Source organism: Plectropomus leopardus, chromosome 12, assembly GCF_026936395.1.
Source record: "Plectropomus leopardus strain MGB_pleo_1.0 chromosome 12, ASM2693639v1, whole genome shotgun sequence".
NCBI classification, from domain to species: domain Eukaryota; kingdom Metazoa; phylum Chordata; class Actinopteri; order Perciformes; family Serranidae; genus Plectropomus; species Plectropomus leopardus.
In genome coordinates, this window is record NC_142187.1 from 21,074,044 (window position 1) to 21,099,988 (window position 25,945).

A 25,945-nucleotide genomic window follows, 5' to 3' on the forward strand; every position below is an offset into this window, starting at 1 on the left:
TAATACCTAGACAGCAAACCAAAGATGGTGCCTATAAATTCAAAAGAAGTTGCTCATACACACCAAAAAAGTTTTCTAGTTTGCAGGTTTATTTCTGCAATACACTGCCAACTGAATATGTGCAGTAATGTTTCTCCCACTGTGAAGATGTCACAGAATTTGAACAAAGTTGTGCATGTATTAAATCACCATGGATCAAAAACTAGAAAGATTCATAATTGAACTTGTTTGCATTTCAAGCTGTCCCGTCAATACTTTTACAGACATCTCGTTTACAATGGTGATCTATAAGGGCAATGTTTTTTTGACCACAGGGGATTTTTTATTTTATTTTGTTTTATTTTTTTGTAATACTGGCCTGGTGGATTCGGCTGGTTTGGGACAAATTTTGTCTTAACAATAAAGTTAGAGAAATTTCCTTTAATTTTAAATCCAGTATTTCCCGCAAAAAAAGACATTTGAAAGTTTTAGACTTGATATTAATTATTCTTGCACATTCTGACCTTTAAAAAAAAAAAATATATATATATATATATATATATATATATATATATATATACACACACACACACACACACACATATATATATATATATATATATGTGTGTGTGTGTGTGTGTATATATATATATATATATATATATATATTACTGTTTGCATACCAGAATATTTTGGTTGGATGTTTAAACAATTCAATTAGACAACAGGATAAACACATTTTCGAAAGTATTTAAGTGGGATTTTTTTTTTGCAAGAATACTTTTAGTATTGGTAAAATTCCATATTCAGAGGTGGGTGGACTCCAAAATGAAGTTATGATATGTTATTCTGGATTTATATTAGGTTACTTTTTCTTTATTTCTATTATTATTCCTTTGATTATTTTCTCAGTGTATTTGTACCTTTGGTATGGACAGTTATGCATGTACATAATTCTAATGTACTTTAATGTAACTGAAGGGGGCGATTGGACAATGGAGGAGGAAGCTGCTCATGCCGCTGTTTGAGAGGTTCTGTTTATACAACAGAGCTGATTGCTATTACATGAGAGCTACGGTGGGTGGAGGAAGTGCGACCAAAGAGATCAGTCATGTGTTCAGATTCTTAGTTGGGAGCACTGAGCGGTGTAAGGTTGCCGTGAAGGGCTTCCTCAGCTGCTGTCGTTGATTCCGGCGCGGCAGTACCCCCTTAAAGGGGCCCCGCCCATTTGTGACATGACGACGCGACTAACGGAAGTTTTCAAATCTCTGTTTACGTCCCTTTGCTTCGCTGCTGCTACTCGGTAAAAACGCCCAAAAATAAAGTCTAAAGTCGATTTAAAATCAAACGGAGGCAAAATTATCATCACCGACGTCAGTCCGGATCGTGTCTGGGGAACTTGAAGCGCAGGTGGATGTGTTTTATGTAGCGGGTAAGCTAGCTAAAGTTAGCCGTGTGTTAGCTAACATGAGGGAAAAGTTCAAGTCGGAGCTTTGAATTGCGCTAAAGCAGAGAGAGAGGACATCGCCATGGACAGTTTGGGGAATATTTGGGAGTTTTCGTGTTCAAATATTAGACACTGTGGACATTTCACATTGACTCCAGTGCACTTGGTGTCACTTTTGCTGAATTGGATTAAAGCTAACAGCCGCCGGATGAAAACATCGTCGGTAAGTTGTTTCATATGAATTATTTGTCTCTGTAAAGGCTTGTTATAGATGCTGGCTATCTGGTGTTTCAAAAATGGCGTTGTTTGTTGGTGCTTGTGTTTCAGACCCCCATGTCTGCTTGGTTATTGTGTTAACCCCTTCGGGACTGCTCGGTGCATGCAATGCGCTTTAAATTCTTCATTTTTTGATAATTTTGGCTGTGTTTATGCATTTTGGTTACATTTTGGGAATGGTATGTACGTTTCTATAATCTTGGTATTTCCAGCTCAGCTTCAAACAATAAGTTTAAAAATACACTTTATAAACAAAATGCTTAAATTCATACCCTTAAGTGCAAAATAAACAAACAATTGAAACCCATTCAAACTGCAATTTTTGATCCTACAGCCATTAAAGCATAAAAACATTGCATTGTATTATTTCTGGGTGTCATTCTGGGCTTTTGCCTTTGTCTGTTTAACTATTTTCTACCTGATGACATCTTTTTAACCATATTTTGCACATGGAAAAAAATACATGCTGTTTCCACTACGTGTACTGTCCCAATAAATGTTGCTGCAAATTATTGACATATTCCAGGCTGGTTATAATTACATTTTATTAAAAGGTAAAAGTTAAGGGTGTCAGTCGCTGTTCTTGGGTAGTTGTAGCACCTTACCGTTTCAACAAGTGAGCCCTTAGAGCCGGGGAGGTTGAGCAGGAGGTTTTCCAGAAGTCGGTGACAATCTTCATGTCACTATTATTATTAGTATTATTATTATTATTATTATTATTATTTCCATGACACTTTATTCCCACTCCTTTTTCAGTATCAACTTTTTGTCACTATTTTGTCTGTGGGATTGGGGGAGCTCTATAAGAATGAGGAAAAGTGAATTTTCCCTGTCAATAATACCTCTGTCTGTCCTCTCTGTGTGTGTCTCTCTGTTCAGGAGCGTATCGGCAACGATTCCCAGTATGAGCAGGAGGGGAAGGTCCAGTTTGTGATTGATGTGGTGTGCGTCATGGCCCACGCTCTCCACAACATGCAGAGGGACCTGTGTCCCAAAAACTCCAACATCTGCCCCGAGATGGACCTGACAGGAGGGAGGAAACTGCTCAGTTACATCCGTAGCGTCAGCTTCAACGGTAGGTTGAAAGACGCTTCTCTACTTCTGCAGTATCTTTAGGGATTAGCTGAAGGGCCACAGGGCCCAGTCGGGCTTACCCTGAATAAGTAACATGCTGTCATCACCCAGCGGGCCAGTGGCCCGCAGGGTCGGAATCAGGGCTGGGCAGCCGGGAGGGTGACCTGGGCGTGCTGACCCCTGGCATCATCAGTTCCTCCTGAGGGGCTATATCCCGTGCATCCCGGGGGAGGATGTGGACATGGAATCCAAGTGGTCCATGTTCAGTACCTCCATTGTGGAAGTTTGCTAAAAGCTGTGGTCCGAAGGTTGCCGGTGCCTGTCTTTGCAAGCAGCCGCGCATACTAAAATAAATACTTTGTTTTAGGCACTGCGGGTAGACACCAGTGGGGTCTGACAGCAACCTACACACCTGCTGGTGGAAACCCAACAGAGAGGTATTTTCCTAGACTGCACCGGTTGGCCTGAAGGCTGCAGCTGAGGCAGTTGCCAAAGCAAAAACTCGGGGGTTCGGGGGGCCATGAAGGAGGAAAGTGTTGCTGGGGAGAGGGACGTCTGGAGTGCTCTGCTCCGCCTGTTGTCCCCATGTCCCCGCCTTAAATAAAAGGCAGTAAATGGCACAGGTTACAGAAATTAATTTGTTTTAATGATTAATTTCTTTTCGAGTTTTTACTCGAGACAGACAATTAAGAATCAATCTATCTATCTGCCCTCTAGGGGAGAGTCTCTAGACTTTTACTAGCTTTTGTTTCATTTGAGCTAGATCTGATAAGACTGTGATGCCTCAGCCAGTTAGTGTTGAGAGTGCCTCCCCCGGGACACAACATTTTTACATACTTACGACAGCTATTGCACGTCTGTCCGTCCTGGAAGAGGGATCCCTCATCATCCTTTGCCGCTCTTCCTGAGCTTTCTTCCTTTTTCTTCCCCTGTTAAATGGGCTTAATGGGCTTTAAAAATAAAATTGACTTGATTGCCCAGTAGGGACCGCAAACGCTCTCTATTTAAAGTGGTAGAGAGTGTTCGGCTGCGGTCAAAAAGTTCGAATAATCTCCTTTCCACTTTTCCTTCTTCTCCACAGAAAACATCACGAGGTCAAGGAAAGATGTGAGGGAGACTTCATCAGGACGTAGGAAAAGACGACTCCACCTCTCCTCCGCTCTGTGATGATGCAATGGCCGGTGTTATGGATGAGGGTCTGCTGTGATCAAACTACAATGTTCAGATGATGGACGACAAAAGCACATCCTCACGGTACTGGCTTTCATGCAGAAGGTTGTTTTTTTTTTCTTGGCCGGTGAAGCAAAGGCCCTCTTAAAATTGCTAACATGTTTAGCGCCGAGCACCCCTATTAAAATTGAAAGAATGATTATGAGAGCCCGAGCACTAACCCCAGGGCGGATTTTTTTAAAAACAAAAATATAAAACCTCCAAAATGTTTTCCTTAAATATTACCAAAAAATTAACAAGAAAAATTAAAAAATGACAAAATCCTTGGGGGAAAAAAATCTGAAAAATGTTTTCTTTTAAAATAGACAAGAAAATGTAAAATAGATTTTTTTTAAAAATGCAGCCGTTCAAAGTTGTATGTCCCTCTCCTAATCCAAAATAGAACTCCTAAGTCCCTCCCCCCTTCCCTGTAAATAATAATAAACAGTCTCTAAGTTATATTTACATATTCAGTTTTGATCATTGTAGTGGATGACGAGGACAACTCTTAATAAGAAGATATTCAAATGCCTACCCAAAACTGAAACTTCCTTTAGAGATTCCTCAGATGAATCTCGGGGTCAGCTAATGGACCTAACTGCCTTGTTGAACTTACGACTCTCGTAAGCAGAACTAAATTATGACAGATTTTATTGCCCGAACAACAGTTTGAGTTAACTTACAACTCATTTGGAGTAAGGAGCTGTCAACTGAGCTCCTGCAAAGACTCAAGGAGACATCAGGAGATCTCTACATCATAGAAACCGACAATTTATGTCTTTGTTGCACAACCAACATGTGACATACCAGAATATCTCCAGACTGTAAAAGAGGACCACATTAATTGGTTTTCATACTCAAAGTAAAACGTACTTTGAAATGTTGTGTGGAGGTCTCATACCTACAGAACTGGAACTTTGCTCACCTGCCGATTTTGAGGCCAAACTCACAAACACCAGCTGTGCCTGTGTGTGTGTGTGTGTGTGTGTGTGTGTGTGTGTGTGTGTGTGTGTGTGTGTGTGTGTGTGTGTGTGTGTGTGTGTGGGTGTGTGGAGGGGTGTGACCTTTCGTAACCTCCTGTCAGCAGCGTGCTACACACTGAATGGACAGACTCTTAGTACAGACTTGCATTTTGATATGCATCTCCTCTGTCTGTATCTTAATTATCCCTCCTTTACACTGTTGTGTGCAGATGCTATATTGCTTTGTAATCATGCAACTTATGATTTTCTAGTTATAGCTTTTCTTTGATAGACCTTCGGTCATATTAAGTACTTTCATACTTTGTTATATTTCGATTAAGTACTTGTATACCTTTACTCAAATAGGATCTTTAACAATCTTTAATTATATCAGAGTGTTTTGACACCGTGGTATTACACTTACCTATTTTCACACATATTTCTTATGTTTGTTAAACGTGGTTAATACTGTTTTACTTCGTTAATGATCTGCCAAATAATTATTTGGTTTTCTCGTAAATGTGCGGTATTGATCAGTAGAGGAGAGCATCATGGTTTCAAATATTGAAGATTTGAAGGCCTGTGATGAACTTTATCAACACTTTAGGAAAAAATTAGATCTAGACAGTTAAAGTGATAGAAGGGAGGAGTTTTTTGCTGTTTATCTACCTTAAAAGAGAGAAATTTGGAAACAGCCCGTGCTGCGTGTTCTAAATGACAATTTAGAACCAGAGGATTTTGCACGAGAGAGCCTGTGGGACAAAGAGAGACTTCGAATGAGACGAAGCCTGATAAGCTGTCATCATGATCTCATCTCAGCCACATGAGGTGTCAGAAGATGATCCAGCTGTTCATGGACAGAGAGAGATGGACGAATCAAACTCAAGCCAAGTTTGCAACGTTCAAACCAGCCGAGGCCAGCCACCGGAACCGCACGAGCGTAACCGAGCTGCCCGTCCTCACAAAGGCCACACTCCAACTTTCCAGAGCGAACCGTTTCCCTGGCATCGAGACTTCTGAGGAAGCTGAAACGATCTTTCCTGTGCTGTTATGGGGTTGATGCTCTTAAATGACAGCGGCACATAGGAAGTGTTAGACTTAAGTTAGGATCTCCCATTAATACAATTATGGGTTATTCTCTGATCAGGCCTCTTCTTTATCTTTTACCTCAATGTTTTATGGGACAGGCTGCCTCTATACTGTTGATCGATGCTTGACATTGCCTTTTCTTTAATCTTAACTTTTCATCTGCTTGATCATCTTGCACTATTTCAGTGCACCTGATCAAGTCCAGATGTCACATCTAATTCAGTTCCTCACTGGTTTTCATCCCCTCATTTTTATTGTTGCTTCATTTATTAGTTTGTTGTTCATTTAGTCATTTTATGCACTTGGTGTCTTTGCTGTATTCACTGTTTCATCATTTATCCCTACTGATGATTGAACTCATTCATTTGTAGTTTTAGGAGTAGTTTTGCTGTGTAGTGAGTAGTTTAATAAAGTTTTCATTCATAAAGACACTTGATCTTGTGATGTGTGTGTGTATAATGTCAGGTCCCTGTACACCTGGAAAAAAAACTCTGTAGCAAATTTCACATTATGAGACTAGATTAATTTATAAGGTAAAATGGGCTATCAACCTTTCTATTTTAATGGGTGGTGCTCCGAGGTTTTTAAACTGTTTAAATTGTTCCTGATAGTTCCGAAGTCGGGTGGACAATTTCGATGTTTTGTCATGACATCAAAAACTGTTGTAACTTCGCCCCAGATGGCCAGATCTTTATAAAATTTCACAAATTTGATAAGAGTCCAGGCCTGAAGACATCTGCAGTGAATTTTTGAATGGTAGTCATAGCGCCACCTATTGGTAGCAGGGAGTTACTTTTTTTACCCTTTGATTCGTCCCCTGTAACAGGTTAACTTAATTGATCTCTTATTCAATTAAAATACTGTAAAGACCTTCATGATACACGAAAATTACACTTTTGAGTTTTCATGAAACGCTGTTGCCAAAGTTACGCGTTATTCACCGTAAAACTGGAAGCACTTTTTGAGGGGCAAGGCATGCACCAAAACTCAGGAGTCCTAAAATGTGATGTCTTTTGCACTGATGTGCAAAAGTGGCTCTGTAGCGCCCCCTACAGATTTCAACAAAGCAGCCCCTGCGGTACATTTCATTTAGAGCTACAAAACTTGGGAGGCATGTGTAACAGCCCAAGACCTACAACAAAAAAGCTTCTTGGACCCATACCCTAAACCCAACAGGAAGTCGGCCATTTTGAATTAAATGTGCAATTTTTGTGCATTTTTGGCCATTTTCAGGGGTTGCAATTTTTCGATCTTCTCCTGCAGATTTCATCCGATTCACTTCAAAATTTAAACATCCTCTCAGAAGGCCTGGGACATCAAAAGTTATTAGTTTTGTGAGTTTTCGTCACACCGTGTGGTTGTTACTGGGCCAAACATTTCCATGTCTCGCCATTAACCAGGAAGTAGTTTATAACTCTGAGGGACATGGTCCAGTCTGCACCAAACTTAACATGTTTGATGACAGTTGTGCCCTGAACACATTTACATGACAACCGTAACCATTACTTATAGCGCCCCCTACTGGCAACATGAAATGTCATGGAAATTACATGCTTTCTTCTTTGATGATCTGCTCCTACAGATTTTATCCGATTGACTTCAAATCTGGTGACAAAACGTTTAAGACCTTAATGATGCCTCCCTCTGAAGTATAGGTTTTCCATGAACGCTGTTGCCATGGAGACACCGTGGTGGCCGCCACAAAGGTAGTTGTTGTAACTTCACTTTATACAACCGATTGGCCCCAGATTTCATAGTTGTGGTCAGGCTGCAGCCCTTAACACATCAACATGTCCTTTAATATGACACTCACCGAGCCACCTACTGGCAACAGGAAGTACGCCTCGTGCCACAACTATCCTTTGATTGATAAAATTTACATGTTTTGTTCTACAAATGATGTAGACCAAGATGATGTAGATTTTGTGTGTCCAAAGGAAGTAATTCACTATGTCAAATATCTCGCTCAAGGGTTTAAACTCGCTGCGTACTTTTTCCGACTTTCACTGAAATGGATGATTGCGTCACTCCTCGCCAATAGCCTCGACTTGCGTGGGGGTGCGAGGGCCTTTTCATTGCTGCTTGCAGCTTTAATTTGTGTGTAGAATTGAACAGGCTGGAGAAGTGGTGGGTTTTCTCTGGGTACCGGTACCTGCCCATGTCAGGATCAATGGAAATGAGACAGCAGACAAGGCAGCTAAGATGGCATTCAAAAGAGACATTGTATTGAGGTTTTTTGAGTGTCAGTCAATCATCAATGAAGCCACAACAGCAGAGTGGCAGAGACAGTGGGAAACTGAATGGAAGGGTCGCAAATACTTTTTGATTCAGAATAGTGTAAATACATCACAATGTTATCTTGGCAGGGACAGAAGAAAAACTGTAATCATAACTAGACTGAGACTGGGACACTGTCAGTTATTGTTATGATTGTATTTTTATGATGGTTTTGATTTGTTGATGTAGTTTGAGGAAGACAGAATCGCTCAGCGGATGTATATACAGCAGCAAAATGATATAATGCTGATAAGAATTCATGTAAATGAAGGCGTTTTTTCCCCTGGGTTTTTTCGAGGAGGGGGGGAGTTTTACCTTAGACAATGTGAGGGTCTAATGGCAGAGGGATGTCGAAAGCTGTAAAGCACTCTGAGGCAAACTGCGCTTTGTGATAATGGGCTTTATAAATAGCCTACAATTGAATTGAATTGAACCACATCGCCAACATAATATTTGAAAAGTTTACATTGTCCATCAATACAATAATTGGAGACTATAAACAGACTGATGAACAGAACTGAAAAGATATGAAAAGATCTGAATAAATAGGAATCCAATCTAACAGGAAGTTGGTGCTTCTGTGATTCTTGTACAGACTGAAGGCTGCTGGAAAAGTCAGACATCTGTCCGATTGATCGTAGCTTTTTGTGACCGCCCCCTGCTGCGGCCGCGTGCTCTTGAGCGCTGTCCAGACCACACGCAGTTCAGCTGGGGTCCAGAGCCCTTTAAGAGAGAGTTTATCCTAGTGCACTAGGATGGCCGAGCCCTTGTAACCACGCCCACTGTCGTAACCACGCCCACAGCCGGAACAGAGCGAGAGAAACGTGTTGCAAAGATGCCGGTTCACCTGCGGCGTGGTTCGCGTGGGCTGACATTTGGCAGTCTAAAGTACAAACAGTGCCCATCGATGCAATGAAAGAGCACATGATGTAATTGTGATTTAAGGTTAGTAATATTATACCTAAATATAGTGGGCAAAAAAACAACGTCGCATCCTCATCCTCAATCGATCACTTGTTTCATGCACCACATGGCAAGCAGCTAGTGACCCAAATCAAACACACCCGCAGGTGCACGCTGGAAAAAATGCTAAATGTTTATCTGCTCATGATGGAGCTTCTGAGCACTTTTTCTCGGGAACTTTTTCACCTTCAGTGAGGTGCGTTAGGACTTTCTGCTGTCTGCGATAATAATCCCCAAAGTGACAGCGCCACGTAGGTCCAACTAGCTGAGGAGCGCACTGTGACTCAGGCTGACGGTGAGTAGAACAACAAACTCAGATAATTGTAACTGCAACCACTGACTCAGCAACACGCGTTTGTGTGTGTGCTCTTTACAGTTTCTCGTTTGCTTGTGCGTGTGATTGCCTAATTCTTTATCATACGTTACATCTCTGTGCTGTTTCCTGTACCAGTAGATTTTATTTTACTATTAGCAGATTGTTTTTCATTTGCTTAATAATGCTTGTTGCACCCACCAGTAGTGTACACAGACTTTTGTTTACTGTCAGTCGTTTTTGTCTGATTGAGTTTTATCTCTTATGTGCAAGGCCACATAGACGGAGGCAGTTGTATATTTATAATCGATAAATATTTGGCTGCAAAGTGTCATCTTTGACTTTACTCTGTTGGTTTGGACATCAGGGTCTGTGGTGTGACGCTGTTTTGACTTGTGTATGATGGCATTTAATATTACTTATACTCAGGGGAAGCATGTTTAATATTTTTTGAGCACTGGGAAAAGCCTTATGTTTTTGTTTTGGCTTAGGGGAAGGACATAAAACTTTAAATGGGTATATTTTGTATTTATTACAAATATCCTTGGAGCTCAAAAAACCTCCTGCAAGTTTGAAAGGCAAGTAAAAAAAAAAACAAAACCTGAGTTATGAGTTTTAAAGAACATTTACCTTAATTTGGTGTAAGTATATTTAAAAAAAAAATGGTAATGGCCTATTTAAGGGAGCATTTTCCCCAGTCACTTAGGGAGGCTCAAGGAAAAATATCTGTAGTTTCGGAGGGGTGTCAAGTTTGAAAAACAATAAACACCCCAGTTACCTCCCTCCTCTGATAAATAAAGAACAGGCCCAGTGCTGGCCAAGTGCAGTATTCAGATCACAGGAGCTGCACTTTTTTTTTTGATAAAGGTGAAATATTTCACAACACATTATAAATGAAGCACTGTGGTGCTACAGAAATGCCCTGGTCTACACATTATGTTCTAGATGTCAAGAAAACATGATTATTTGTTTCAGACTCCAGCAAAAATCATATTATCATCAATTTTATAGTTTTTTTCTTTCTTCAATGAAAACGTAATGCACAAATTCTCATTTCCAGTACAGATCACAATTGCAATATCTGTCAAAATAATTGTAGTATTTTTATGTCTCTGCGCCAGAAATAGCCATGACTGTAGGCATTATGTTTTCGGGTTGTCTTTATGTCCGTTCTTTCATCCCATTCTTGTACATGAGATATCTGAAGAACACCTTGAGGAATTTCTTCATATTTGGCAAAAACGATTTTAATAGGTTAAAATGATGAAGTGATGTCATTTTATACCCAAAAGGTATATAAGGTGATATTCAACACCATAACTCAGGAACTGAAGGGGAAACATTCGGACAAATACTGAATTGGCGACACAAACCTTGGGTGTCCACCTTGAAGCTGTGCTGATTGTGTGAAGGATGTGCAGCTAAACTAATGCACACAGGCATACAAGCTCAAGGCAGTAATTCTAGTTTTTGTAAATCTTACAGTCCCATTAGTAACCTAAAGATGTAATTTATCATATATCATCGTTTAAGCATGATTATAATTGTAATCTTATACTCTCTCCATCCCTGCAAGTACCACTCAAGCAGCTTATGTAGTATTGAAGCAGTCTGATTTCTGCTGTTTTGTTCATCTTTGTAAAGGCATCAGATGCGTCTCTTACTAAATTGTGCTCTTGCTGCAAATGTCAAGAGCCGCAGCTGCTTCCCTGTTTAGTTTATATTCCATTCAGCAGGCTCGGGGACCAGAATGAGGATATTTACATGTACTTCTCATGTTCAGTCACAAATGTGCCGAGGGGGATGCTGGTCGATGTCAGCTGAACCATGACGGGTTGAGCACCCTGCAACAGTTGAGAACCACTCAACCACTCAAGTGTTAGAAACGCTGTCAACACATTGATTGTTGTTTACAATTTACTACACCTTGGGTATGCACCCCAGTGATAGAAACGATTTGTCAGGGAGATGGATACACCTCCTGATCAAATGTGAGATTCTTTTTTTTTTCACGTCACAGTGAAAAGATGACAAGTTGTGAAAGATCCTTTTCACGCTCCAGGCCGTAAAGAGTAAAATAAACAAACATGTTGTTTACATGCTGAGACTTAAGTTATGCTAATACTTTGACAAACACCAAATATCTCACGCAGGTTAAGAATCAGGATCTCTGAGAGACGGAACAAATTTCCCAAAGTGTATGTCTGAGTCTTAATATTGTCAAAGATGAATTGCTCCTCAAGCCAAACTGATTACTTGCATCAAAGATTGCTCCGCTACGGCCATCAAAGCGATGATGAAAATTACATGTTCATGAAGATCACTAGAGGCAGAAGTGCTTATTAATTGCATTGCCTCTGCAGCTTTTAGTTTTGTTTATTTACACAGTTCGTACTATAAGAAACCTTCCTCCACCACTTTTATCTGTTTATTTTCCAAAATTCTGCAGTAGAAGTGGATTTTGGTGTAATAGGGAGGTTTTTAGGCAGGTGTTATGCCGTATGTGACTGTACAATCAAATATCTCTTTGTTGTTTGTTATTTCTCACATTTTATATTCAGCACAGTTCCTGACTCAATAAGCACAGTGTGCTAACAGTCTGCAAAAAATGACCAGGAGCTTTGTTCCCATATGCTCAAAATAAGTACACACTGAAATTGTGTGAGCATATTGTCAAATCTTAGCAGCCACGTAGAATAAAGAGGCCCCGCTCAATATACGACATGTTCACACACAAAGTAATGACTTTATGTCAAAACTCAAAGGCTCTGTTAACTTCGGTTTACATCAGAAACAGTAAGATTCCACAATGCTAAAAAAGAAGTATTTTATTTCTCTCCCTGTCATCTTCCACATTGTGCTGTCCTTTATCATTGTATCTCTATATGTCAGGATAAATTATGCATGCAGAGCTACCAACAAAGCCCAGCCAGGCACATAATTAAAAAAAAAAGAATCCTCTCAGCATTTTTTCAACTGTGGAACAACAGAAAACATGTCTTAAATATACAATGTCATGCATAATTGGATAGGATAAAAAAAAGTGGCGCTATGGTATAGAAAACAATCGAAGACGTTAGATTTGCTGTTCAAACATATGACAAATCCTCCACCTCCATTCTCTCTGATCACAGCGAACTGACAAAGGAAAAAAGCAAGACATATATATTTCATCTTCGCTATCTTTTGACTCCTGCAGCTGTTTTACATACTTCCTCTAGAAAATATAATAAGATCTGTTCAAAGCGAGTGGTGTCAAAACACGGTGAGGCTCAACATCATGAGGACTGCTTAACAGGTGTCAAGAGAAAGCGTGGATGGTGTGAACATGTTCACAGAAAGAAAATGGTCTCATTAATGCAACCAACACTTCAGCATCAATTTATAGAACAGGACTGTATAAACATGATGTACTGAGAATCTGATAATGAGTATCAGTAGCTCATGGTCGGCTGGTAATTGATTGCAGCAGAGAGGGAACTGAAATGTAACGAATTAGAAATAATATGAGCTTTCATGTATGAATTATTGAATATAAACAGAAAACCATCTGTTTTTTCTTTACAAATAATCTGAGCACAGTGGGAATTTTCCATTTTTAAACTTTTTGCTTTCGCTAAAATTGGACACTAGATGTTGCACTCCCCCCTTCTGTTGTATTCACGTCATCACACCACTGTTGCTTGAAGCTCAAGTGGTTGTCAATTTGTTGCACAACCTGCATATTTCATGTTTGAGTGGACAGGAGGACTCAATCAGCTACTGAATCTTTTGGGTAAGGGTAATGGATTTGTTTTGCGTGATTATGCTATACATTTGCAATAGAGAATTTGTGCGATGGTGTTGTGGCCTAATACATGGACTGTATAAAATAATGGACATACCGTGATGTCACCCATTGGTTTGTGAACTCGCATTTTGAAGCTTGAGTTTGACATTTCGGCCATCACCACCTTGGCTTTCAGAGCCCTAATTGACCATATTTGAATGAGAGGTTGAAGCTGTAGAGGAGTGAGAGGTGGATCTGACTGTAGCGACCACAGACTGTAGATAAACATGGATTATGCACCCCCTCTTGCCCCTGCTATGCTTAAGTGAGGTTAAAATATCCGATATACGGGCATTGCCATCTTGCGAGCGTGATGTCATTGAGAGCCGGAGTCTGCACTGTAGCGATATCCACAGCGGGGGAGCTCCAGCCAAAACACCCTTCCGACCAATCACGAGCAGCTCCATTGAATATAAGTGCATGGATTGGCTGTCATAGCTGTCAGTCATGGTGGGAAATCCCCTTTTTGTAGAACTGAATAACTCATTCAAACCCCACTTATAAAAACGGTCATTTGAACAAACATCAGGGTGATGAGAAGTACCTTCAGTGACAGAAACAAGCTTTGGAAAGATTTTATTTGGCGTGTACTTTGAGTTTTTAGTTTGGCATATATCCTAATCACTAACTGGGAGGGGCGGGCTTTATGACCTATACTGCAGACAGACACCAGGGGGCGATTGAGATCTAAAAGTAACTTTGGGGGAGCAGTCATGTTTTCCATCTTTATATACAGTCTATGGCCCCAACAGGCTGTTTACTGATGACAAAGAGATACGGTGTGATACCAACACTGTTATACCACTGGCTCACTCTCTCTTGTTAAAAAAACCCAAACATCAGACATCTTACACAGCGGTAAACAAAACATCAATTTTTGACCAAACAAAATTTATTTAAGGATTTACTTAGAACCACATAAATGTATTTTTTAATGAAAAGTAATACTCTTATTCTGTACATATGTAAAAGCTCTGTGGATGTTTAATTGTTTTAAAATTATTTGTCTACTTTAAACTGTTACCAATAAAACCTTTAACTATTATTCTGCTTTGAACAGTGCCAGGCTAACTGTTTCCCCTGTTTCCAGTCTTTGTGCTAAGCTACGCTAACCACCTACGTATTTACCACAAAGACATGAAAGTGGCGTTTGACTGCCGTCAAGAAAGCAGATTTTCCAGATTGCTGAGTTATTTCTTTAATATTACCTTTTTTTGAGCATTTTTATAACAATATTAATGCTGTTAAGAAAACTCAACCCACTCAGTGTAATGAATAGAAACTCTGTAAACTGACTGGGGGTTTCTGCCTGACACACAAACCGCAGTGAGCTGTTCAGCTGGCCCCTGAACATGTCGATGATGTCATTTCTTGGCAAACCATTCAGTGTGGGTTATAATGCTTATTACTGATCATGCATTTCTAGAGAGGCGTTTATTTTGTGAGGCAAGCTTTCAAATAAGCCCAACAAGCAGTTTTTCTCTCTGAACATGAAGCAGTAGAGACAAACCCCTATTTCCACATGGGGACGTGTGTGTCTGAGCAGAAATGAAATGAGTCGGGGCCTGTTTTCCCAGCAGCACTTGAGCAAAAAGATCAACTTAGTGGCAGTGTAAGCTAATGCCTGAACATGATGATACTGCTGAGACGCTTCTGCCTAATTGGGCTTTGAGATGTCACACACTTAAAAAAATAAGAGCCTTCAGGCGCAATCCACTTGAAGCCCGAATCATTTGATTATTTCAGTGTTTCTCATCTCTGAAAATTTTTAAAATATGTAAAAATAAGTTATGCTTTGAATACTCTGCACAGCTTTGAGGTATGTTCACATGTATAGATGTTCACATGCATAGTTCATAGTTTAACTTAGAGATTACATTATTATTATGCTTGTTTTCCAAATAAATGTAATAAAATGCAGCTGTATTTACAGTAGAAGTGGGGGCAAATTAATACAGCGTAGGATCGTGATATTTTGTGTGGCAATATTGTATTGAAAAGATTGGAAAAACAGGGGTTTCCAGTAGCTCACTTGGTAGAGCGGACATCCCATATACAATGGCTATGTCCTTATCGCAGTGGCCGCAGGTTCGAGTCCGACCTCTGCCCTTTGCTGCGTATTGTCTCCCTCTTTCTCTCCCCCTTCACTCTGTCTGTCTTCTGTCAAATAGGCAAAAAGCCACAAAAAATAATCTAAAAATGCACATTCACACAACTAAAAACTAGGTGCTGGACCAGAGACAGACAACAGAATAAAAAACAGAGTCTGCATGCTATACTATGTTCCCGAAAATATTTAGTTTCAAAGATCTGATTTTAGCTCTTCATCAGTCTGATGAAGAGCATTTATGGGAGCATAGTCTAGTGTGCGGACTCTGCAATATTATATCGATATATGGATGCCAATAATCAATTTTTCTTATTTAAGAAATTATTGATCTTGCAAATACAAATAAGCTTACTAGAATAATAAAATCAGTTGCTTTTTCAGTCGATTAGATTTTCAACATTTTGTTGCGATAAAAATGACTTGAGTGAGATGATGAACAGACTGAAAACTTTACCATTTTAAATAAGACAGATGTTGACAAGTTTTCCTTTGGGAACAGAATTTGCATTTGAAAAAAGGTAATAAGTTGCAGTATATCACAATATATGTAGCTGCAATATTCAGCACAATTTCAAACATTTAAAATCGCAATAGTATTGTATCTTTGAAGTATTGGGACAGTATCGTATGGGGCCCCTGGTAGTGATTCCCACCCCTAATGTACATTTTGTAAATTACTGAAGTAAAAAATAACTAGGCCCATATGAACAAAACCTAAATATATTAAATAAAATTAAAACTATTTTTAACTTATCATACTGGCAACACTGTTAATTTGCAACAATTGCAACAAGTCTGCCATCTTCATGACATTGTGATATAACGTCCATTCCACATTTAATTTGCTGATGCCTTTATTTGTGGTGCAAAAGCTCAAAAAAATTAACCTCCTTTCAAAAAATGCTCTTGGTATAACGGCCTTTACACTTCAAAATGTGCTAGTGACAGCTTTAGAGTAAAGATGCAGCAGTAATTTTATCATAATAAAACACACTTCATCCAAAGTCAACAGAATCAAAATAAAACTCTTAAAAAAACTTTGTCCTGATTCGCCTTTCCACTGTTCCAACACTCACCAAATTCACCCAATTAACTGTGAAAATATGCTGGCTATACACTCTAAAATCAATCTTAATTTAAATGGAGAGTGGTGAAATTGCAGATAGTGATTTCGAGGCCATTGCTGGTTCAACACAAGGGATGTAGGGTCTATCTCTGTAGGATTCTTTCCATAATGTTATCAGACACTTAGAATAATAATCTGATCCTGTCAGTGACGATCGTAAACACTTTAAGTGGATGTAAATCGACAGTTCAAACATGCTCCAGTGATTACATTGCAGCATCTTCTGCTGCTGCTGACTGCAACCCTCTCGATCAATACGGGACCAATTTAAAAATTTGTTGTTTCTGTTACTCACACAGACACAAAAAAGATGAAAAGGGTCCATTTTGAAAGATAAAGAACTTACTTTTTAAAACCGTAACAATTAACATTACTGACTGATAATTGCGTCAATCTGTGCATTAAAATATTCTGTCAGTGAATTTGAGAAAGGATAACAGATTTCAGTTTTACTTTTCTGTACTTTTGCTTACATATGGATTATGAATTGTGCCTATAAGGCTCACTTGACCTGAATACTGCAGCACTCAAAAACCAAACCTTGGTGAAGTGTCTCTCCTGCGGCCCACACTAGCAAGCAAAGTAAGAAAGCAGGATAGAAATGAAAGTGATAGAAGTTTTTTTTTTACATCCTGCAAGTTAAACTTTTTGGACAACAGCGACTTTTTTTTTTTTTTTTTTTTTTAGAAAGTTAGCATCAATCATGAGTGTAGATTGCAGCCTGAATGTGAAAAGTAGGCAGTGTTACAGCCATCTGAGCACTGGGCAGACCTTAAATTGGTTCTTTCCCAAATACAGATGCAATGAATTTCACATGGGAGCTCTAAGAACAAAGTGCTCTCAATAACTCTGTACTTCTCTCTCTCTCTCTCACACACACACACACACACTCTCTGTAATCCACTCACACAAACACACACATTTGCAGGTATAAATGCCTCTGCATATTTCTTCCTTTATGTACCACACACTAAAAAGCTCATACAAAATGTTGTAAACAAATATGAATACAAAATATTCTAGTCTGTACACTATTTACAACCAAATCTGTGCCCATGACAAAGTGAGGTTCTTCCAATTAGTTTAAATGTCTGCCGAGTCCAAGCTGGTGCGAGTATAATGCTTTTGAGACGCCCCGTCAGCTCCACGACACCAGCTGAGCCAAGATCAGAAATTCTTACACCATGGCCAGGGCGACCCTGTCAGGCGTCATCGGCCCCGTCTTTACAGAAATCCACAAGTCTTCGGTGTTGGCCGAATTCTTTTTCTTCTTCGTTTCTGACCTTGCAGTTGCCATGGCGTCTTTGCAGCAGCAGCAGCAGCAGCAGCTGTTGGCATGGCGACAGCAGCAGCAGTGGCAGCACACGACGAAAGTGGTGAGGAGGACGAGCAGGGGGAGAGTCAGGAGGACCACCAGGCAGACTGTGTTGTAGACCCCCTGGTTGTGTTTGTCTGTAGCGAAACTCCAAAGTTGGTTGAAAAACTCCTGGATGCTGTCTGTTCTCCCATCCATGGCTTTCGGATACGGAACTGTGACTCCTTTTAATTGACGCTCTCTGGCAGTTGTAAAGTTTTAATAAATCCTTCAGAGGGTTGAGAAGTTTGCGAGTCAGTAAATGAGCATATTAGGTGGCTGGAGACACACAAGATATGGTGTTAATTTAAGTGCTTTGACGTAATCTGGTTCCAGCTTTAAAGTTTAAAGATATGAAGTTTCACCCTCAACAAAGCATCAAATATCCAGCGACCCAACAGCTGTCAGGTCTGATACACTGAACGTTCATGTGCTCCTGTTTTCTGCTTCTAAAGATCAGAGTTAATCTGATGAGGCTGGTGTGTGCGCTCAGGCTTGTTTACGTTAAATGGAAACGCTGGAAGCATGGAGGTTGACTTCATGTGTGCCTCCTTCCTTGAAGTGTCCTGTGAGGTGGTTACAAAGCCAACGCATTCTTTAAACAAATCAAAAAAGACCAGCTTTGTATACAACAAGGTTTTCTTTGAAAGCGCCCGGTTGTGATGATCTTGATGAAAATCTGCTCTTTAGTTTGTTTACGCTGCTTGGCAATCCACAAACTGTTTTCTTCCAGAGTCTTCTCTTGTCTTCTCGTCCTCTGGCTTTCAGTTTGGTTTCACAGCGAGGTGGTTAAATGTGGGTGTGTCTGTGGAAACAAAAGGAAGAGAAAGTGAACATGGACAGATATTTTGGTTTCTGCAGACAGCTCTTCCTCCCTCTCTCCACCTCCATGCCTCCAATCCATCTTTCTGTCTCTGTCTTTAACGTCTCTACTCCTGCTCTCCCCCCTTTTGTCAGAGTCAGCTTCAGATTTTCAGCTTTCCCCTCATTAATACTGCAGAGGAGTCATTCAGGATTCAGGGCAGATCTCTCTAAGAGTCCCACTGAGGAAGACGGGGGCAAAGAGAAAGAGAAAGAGAGCGAGAAGAGGAGGAGGAGGAGGAGGAGGAGAGGGAGATTGTGTCTGAGGGAAGGCCAGACAGCGATAGAGGTAACCAATCTCTCTAAGAGTCCCGCTGAGACAGAGAGTGTTAGGGAAAAAAAAGACAGAAAGGAGAGAGAGACCTGCTGCAGGAGATTCATCTGAATATATTCGACTAATGGCTCCCTTTGGAGGAGATTGATGGGCTCTGACTTAAGTTTTCATAAATGTCCGATTCTAACATTTTCCTCTGGCCTCGGATGAAATCTCCTCCTAACAGCTCTCCTGGAGAAGAAAACACGCGGCGAGGTGCTTCAGTGGGCGAAGAAGGTCTGCAACAGAAAACTCTGCCACGGAAGTAAAAGTAATATCGTTCCCTTTTTCTCTGAGACTGATTAAGTCTGAGGCCTTGCGGCGACATCTTTATTTAAACGGTGTAAAACAACTATAGTTTTTCAAATGATTTCAAACATCATTTGACTCAAGTATGTCCCCCAGATTCTTTATAGCTCACGGCTACAGAGCTTCTTTGTATTCTAGATGCAGGAGGGAGAAAAGATTTTCATCTCACATTTGGCTGCTTCTCAGGCAGAGAGAGCAACAGAGAGAGAGCGAGGAAGGAAGATGCACCTGCATTGGAGAGCAAAAAGATTCGGCGTTGCTGTCACCGTGCGTTGCGTCTCATGTGTGAAATTGGTTTACCCGCAGACAGCCCGCTAACTTCCCTCCTGTTCATTTGCTCAACAGGAAGCCGAGCGCTTAAAGCTAAGAAGACAGTCGTCTGAAACGTCAAAGTGAGAGTTCAGAAAAAGCTGCTCTAAAATAACAATATTTAAACTGTGAAATATGGTGACTGATTATGTGATAAATATTTGGTTATTTTTTTAAAAATCTATTTTTTTTTTCTTAATTTTTATTTTAACTGTGAGTACAAGAGCCCATATGTAGCTTTGCATTTTAGGCCAACCATCACCAGCGACTACATACTTATCTTTACAGTGTACTTGTTTTTGCAGTTGGTTCGCAAGAACCCAACATGCTTCATTGTTTTGTACGAACAGGAAATGATGTGATACGTGTGCTTTGCAAAGGTAATCAAACTGTGATACAGAATGTGACTTCCAGTTAAACACAATTATAGAAAACCCCAATCATAATTTTGTGGTTTCTGATGTGCTCTTGGAGACGCTCCACCATGTCTTTGTGCATTGCATCATGGGAGAAGGGTCTATATCAACAGCACACAGACGTTTGAAGTATGTACACTGACTAGAGCTGCAACTCATAAATATGTTTGTGACCAATTAATCAGTAGGTTATTTTATCAGATAATAGTTTGGTCTACAAACATTGGAAAGTAATGAGTTGTGAGAGAGCTTGTTACAATAGTCGAGCCTAAAGTGACTTCATTCAGTGTCTTGTTTTGTCCAACCAACATTTCCAACCCCTAAAATATTTAATTTACTATTTATTTTTTTTTACATTTTTGCTTGAAAAAGGACTTAAACAATTAAATGATAATGCAAATGAATTCTAATTAATTTTCTGTTGAGTGAACAATACATTAACTGACAAATTGTTACAACTCAAATACTGACTGAAGGCTCAACAATAAGGATTGCTTGGGGCAAGTAAAATGCTGCATCACGCTAGTAAATCTAACTCTTGCCTGATTGGGCAAGTGGTTCAAAAAAGAATTAAACACGTTGTCTTCTCTCTCTCTGTTGAGAGATGAACATGCGCAGTACTGATCAGGCACTTACGAGAAAATGGTGGCAGCTAAAGACAAAGCGAGATGAGGTACAAGCAAGCATTTCAGTTATCCTGGAAACAGGAGTTAGTTGTGTGACAGTAGAGGATGTGAGCAAAACTGCAACGATGTATTTTGTAGTTTGTTGCAAATCAGAGCAAACTGGATAAAACTGGCTAATATTTCATTTACTTAAAGATGAAACAGCAATTTACTGGAACTTTTGTTCTGCTTTCAGCTAATAAATAAATACATTTGTACAGGGTTAAGTTAAAGTCGGCTTTGGGCAAGTACACTTCTGACCATTACTGTTGAACCCTGTGAAGTCTTTGAGTCTAATTTATTTTGTCACAGTGATCAGTGTTAACACAATGGAAGTATGGATTTCGGTTTCCAGTTACTCTTGTTGTTCGAACTTATTACAACAGGTAGAAATGTGATCAGTGACAAAGGTTTGCAAGTAAAGCACTGTCAACATATGCCAAAGGCTTGTCTTAAATTTGCTCAATAAAAATGTAAAGGGAAAAATAGGAGAAATATCCCGAAAAATCTTGACTGGGGTAGAAATGCAAGGGTATCAATCATATCAAATTTTGCAAACTGCAATAGAAACAGACTTTTAGGAGAAATCAACGCGTACATGAAGCATGTGATCTTAACCGCACTCAAGCTGCCCCTCTTCTAGAGACAAAAAAAGGAAAAAGATAAAAATATCAGAAATGCATGGACTGTCATCTTGTTGCATCCTCCTCTTCTGCAGTGGTTTAATTTCACCCCTACAACTGTTTATCTCACTGCACTGAAATCCTTATAGTTGCATATCAGTAACAAACAGAAACATGCATGAACTCATTTTCTTTTGCCGTTTTCCTGGAAATGCCATTTAAATTTTTTGTTGTGTTTGAATGGAAACTTGGCCTTAAACTACACTAAAGACTGTGCACATTGTTGAGAGCCACAATGTCACTGCCACATTATTCTTGGTCATTTCCTTTGCTGTAGGTACATGTTGTTGTTGTGATGAGCTTGGCTGAGCAGCAGCACCTTTGTGTACACTCTGATCTCCCTCACGTTATGAAAACACTGTCAACACGACAGGCCGGAGTCACTGAACAATAAGTCTGTAGAAGAGAGACAAAGGCCGGCAGCAGCACGGAGGTGTGATCGAGCTCTATGAAAGAGATGACTAATAATGTATCAGCGGTAAAGTCATTAAATTGAATGTGTAAGTCTCCAAGTGTTGTGATAATTATAGTCTCTGGTCAGGAAGAATAATCATTGTTATGTCTAATAATGTTGCAGTGTTCCCAGTAAACAGAGAAAATGTAAAAACAGATCATAGATCGTCAGGCTGTGATCTGATGGGTCAGTAAGGGTGTGGCGATGTACTATTATCCATGACAACATAAATATTTAAATGTGAAATATTGATATCATGTTAATAATACACGTGTGTGTGTTCCCAATTTGTTTCCCTCCTCCAGCACCATCTGCCAGCCTTTTCACTACCCATGTAAATGTTCTCTTTTTACAAAACTGTACAGTTAAAGCTAAAGACTCTCTCCACACCTCTCTCCACTTATAGTTTAGGTGTAAATAACTTACCAAAAAAAGAGACATAACACTCAATAAACAAGGATGAAGATGAATTTGACTGATCTCAGATATAGATATCTTTGGAATAATCATTATTGTGAACTCTTTTGGGCACAATAATTGTGTAGTGAAAATCTGATACTGTGCCAGTTCTAGTGCTCACATAAAGGCAAGACAGAATAATTATTTATTTTATTGAAATAGACTAATTTTTACAGAACTGTACCAAATAATTTAAGGATCTTATTCATCAGACTGACATTTTTGCATGTCTATTTATTTGATGTAATCCCAGTTTTTCTGCACATTTGCTGGTCAACATTATGCTATACTGACATTATAAGTATCATACTGTTGGTAAAATTATGTCCTAGTGGTGGCTGTCATTGTTTCAGACTGGTGTGATCCAACATTTCCAATAACTTTAGAGTGTTCTTAAGTCCAAAAGTCAAAATTTATTGATAAAAGATTTCTTGAAAAAACATGTTGTGAATTTTGATTTCCAAAATTCATATGTTTAGCCTTTCAGAAACATTGTACTTGTGATCTAAAACAGTTTGCTCTCTCTGTATTAACAGAGAGGTTTAGCAGCATTTTATGGCAGTGAAATTGGGATACATTTATTTATTTAAGAAAGTTGATTGAAAGAAGTATTTCACTATTGAAAATATGTTCTATTCATATAACTAGGCTGTCTATGCAGGAGAAAGATGCAGGTACTTTTGAAATTGGTGCTAACTGAACAGCAGAAAGGGCTGTGACTTTTGGTTTTGTCCAAGAGTTAGAAAAGTTATAATTACCAGAGTTCACTGTGCACACCGTACCAGTAAATGCTCTCACTGGCGGGCGAGAAAATGTCAGCGTGTCAGTTTCAACACATGAAACAATATGGTGGCTGGCAGGTAACAAACTATCTTGAATTACAGTTAAACGGTAAGCTAGAATTTGTTTCTGAAAGCATTTGAAGCAAAAAATAGGCAACACAGTGAAAGAATCTTGGTTCATATTTGATCAGTAGCTTGTATTTTTACCGTTTAATGTCAATACTTTCAGCCACTGTTTTTACAGTACAGGAAACAGTATGGCGCACACATCCTGTCCACAAATTCTTGTGTTGCAGGCAAACGGTGCACTAAATGTTTCTGAAGACATTTTAGGCAATAACAACAGGCAGCAGAATCTCGGTTTATTTTAGATCAGCACTGCCCAGTTTTAATGTTTGATCTGAATATGAGAGAGAGGGGCAGGTCTCTCTCTTGGTCTACACTCTATATTCTTTTTGTCCGTTGTGATGGGCATACGAAAATGCAAAAGTACAATCAATAGTTTGAGCAGTGACCCACATTATTATGAGGCAAAGCTGTCTGAAAATCGGCAAAGTAGCCCTTGAACAACAAAACCAACAACAAAAAAACCCTGACTTTATCCAATGCAATGACTCAAACTGAGGGTTTTGTTTGAGAATCCTTTCAATTATTCTTTTAGATGATAAGAAAGTTGAAGTTGAAGCTTTATTTGAAAAATTCACAAGACATCTGTAAAAAAAAAAAAAAAAAAGACATTCGGTACAGCTCTAATTTTCCAGTTCAGGTAGTTTCACACTCGGGTGTTCAAACTTTTCTTAGATTGCCAGTTTGTGCCTCTTTCTCAGCAGGTCCTGACAGGAACAGAGGTGGTTCACACATCTAATTTTGATGGTGCATGTCTGAGCTGAGGTTAGTTTGTGGTTTAAAGGTAGAGAGGTCATTTAAAATAAGAATATAGTCATGCTTATACCAAAGATAAATTGTGAATACATTTTGACTAAGGCTTTAAATATTTCCCTGCTTCATATCATGTCACTGAGATGCCATTCTGAGACTCTGACTGTGGGTATTTCACTTTCTCATGACATTGTGCTCTCCTAGAGTCAGTCGTATACAGGAAAAGGCTACTTCTGGGGCACACAAAGCCAGGAAGGGGCTGAGAAAAAATGTTATGATTGCACTCAGTTAGCCCCTGCTGCTTTTTCAGGAACATGTGCGACCTAGAAGACAAAGTTGTGACAGAAGGCGAGGCAGGAATCTTTAATGACTTGCCCCGAGCACACGGTCAGAGCAGATCGCTCATCAGTCAGTATTAACATGCAACACTTGGACAGTTTGTCTTGAGTCAGACACCAACTATTAAAGCCATACTCGTTTGTTTTTTTTTGTTTTTTTACTGAAAACATGAGCTATCTTGGATCTTTAAGTGCAGCTGTTTCACTTAACGACAGGCCTGCTGAGGAGTGCAGTAAGCAAGTGCACAAGCCCATGACAGTTCAGACTTGTGTCAACTCGATCCTGACTGAGTGAAATCAGTAAAGAGGAGGACATTATTAAAGAAAGAGCAGGAGGAGGAAACCATCATCGTGAGCAAGAAAAGATCCATTGAATAGCAAAATTATTTTCAGTTACTGATGCAGCAAATATAGAGGTTGTTGGGACTTTTGAATCAAATAATGGAATAGCATGTTAAAATGACACTGCATCATTTAAAGCTAGGAAGAAATTTACCAGCTTGTCTTTCTAACCTGTCAAGCATCCTATCAAATCTAAACATAGCAAAGCAACACTTAAAAAAAATTAAAAATTAGAGTCTGCCACAGTAGCGGCACTTTTGCTCCATTTTTTCACAACGCAAAGCATCAACAGCTTATATAAACCACTCGAAACAGTTTCAAGGTATTTCAAGTTGCTGGCGCTCAAGATCTGTTTGAAAGCGGCACCTTACCCCGCAGGCACATGTGAAGTGGCAGGTCAGCTCTCCCCTCCTGTCTAATCCAGTCAGCTGCTCAAACTTCTGTTGTTTCTGTTTTGGCATCTGGTTTCTGCTCAGTTCTGGTCCCCCTCACCCAGACATCTTGACAAGTCTTCACTTTCTGTTCCTGTTTCCCTCTCTGCCCTTGTTTCCCGTCCTCCTCCTCCTCCTCCTCTGAGTGAGTGTGTGTTTTGGTCACAACGTCATTGCACCCTGCCCACTTTGTGTAAGAATGGGCCCTCTGTCTGTATGTTTCCTACATGGGTAACCGGATTCTTGTGGTTGCTTTACTCACACAAGCGCTGAGTGATGTCAGCCGGGAGGGAAAGTTAGGTAAACTGAATATGAGATGCTGCTTTTATTAAATGTGTCTCAAAACAAACTCCGTGTTGGAATATTAAAAGAAAGGCTCCTTTACTGCATGCACTGATCTGAAAAGCTTGCAACACAAGTTACAGGCAAAGTTGCAGCATTTTACATAATAGCACTAAATTAATTCAACCTCACTCCACCCATGTCAGAGTCCCAAAATAAAAAAGGGGAAACGAAGGCTGTTAAAGTGTGTGTGTGTGTGTGTGTGTGTGTGTGTGTGTGTGTGTGTGTGTGTGTGTGTGTGTGTGTGTGTGTGTGTGTGTGTGTGTGTGTGTGTGTGTGTGTGTGTGTGTGTGGGTGTGTGTGTGTGTGTGTGTGTGGGTGGGTGTGTGTGTGTGTGGGTGTGTGTGTGTGTGT

At 39.7% G+C, this 25,945-nt stretch overlaps 2 protein-coding genes across 2 annotated transcripts; one reads left to right on the plus strand and one right to left on the minus strand.

Moving 5' to 3' along the window:
- Positions 1 to 1,247: 1,247 nt before the first annotated feature.
- LOC148188098 (metabotropic glutamate receptor 7-like) lies at positions 1,248 to 4,999 on the plus strand. The gene is made up of 3 exons (XM_088085352.1): positions 1,248 to 1,649; positions 2,582 to 2,777; positions 3,858 to 4,999. Exons 1-3 carry the CDS (start codon positions 1,509 to 1,511, stop codon positions 3,941 to 3,943), a joined length of 423 nt encoding a protein of 140 aa, XP_087941478.1. The 5' UTR covers positions 1,248 to 1,508; the 3' UTR covers positions 3,944 to 4,999.
- Positions 5,000 to 14,288: 9,289 nt separating this feature from the next.
- On the minus strand, positions 14,289 to 25,392 carry kiaa0040 (KIAA0040 ortholog). The gene is made up of 2 exons (XM_088085455.1): positions 25,190 to 25,392; positions 14,289 to 18,813 (listed from the first exon to the last, which is right to left on the minus strand). Exon 2 carries the CDS (start codon positions 18,165 to 18,167, stop codon positions 17,832 to 17,834), a length of 336 nt encoding a protein of 111 aa, XP_087941581.1. The 5' UTR covers positions 18,168 to 18,813; positions 25,190 to 25,392; the 3' UTR covers positions 14,289 to 17,831.
- Between the last annotated feature and the right edge of the window lie 553 nt (positions 25,393 to 25,945).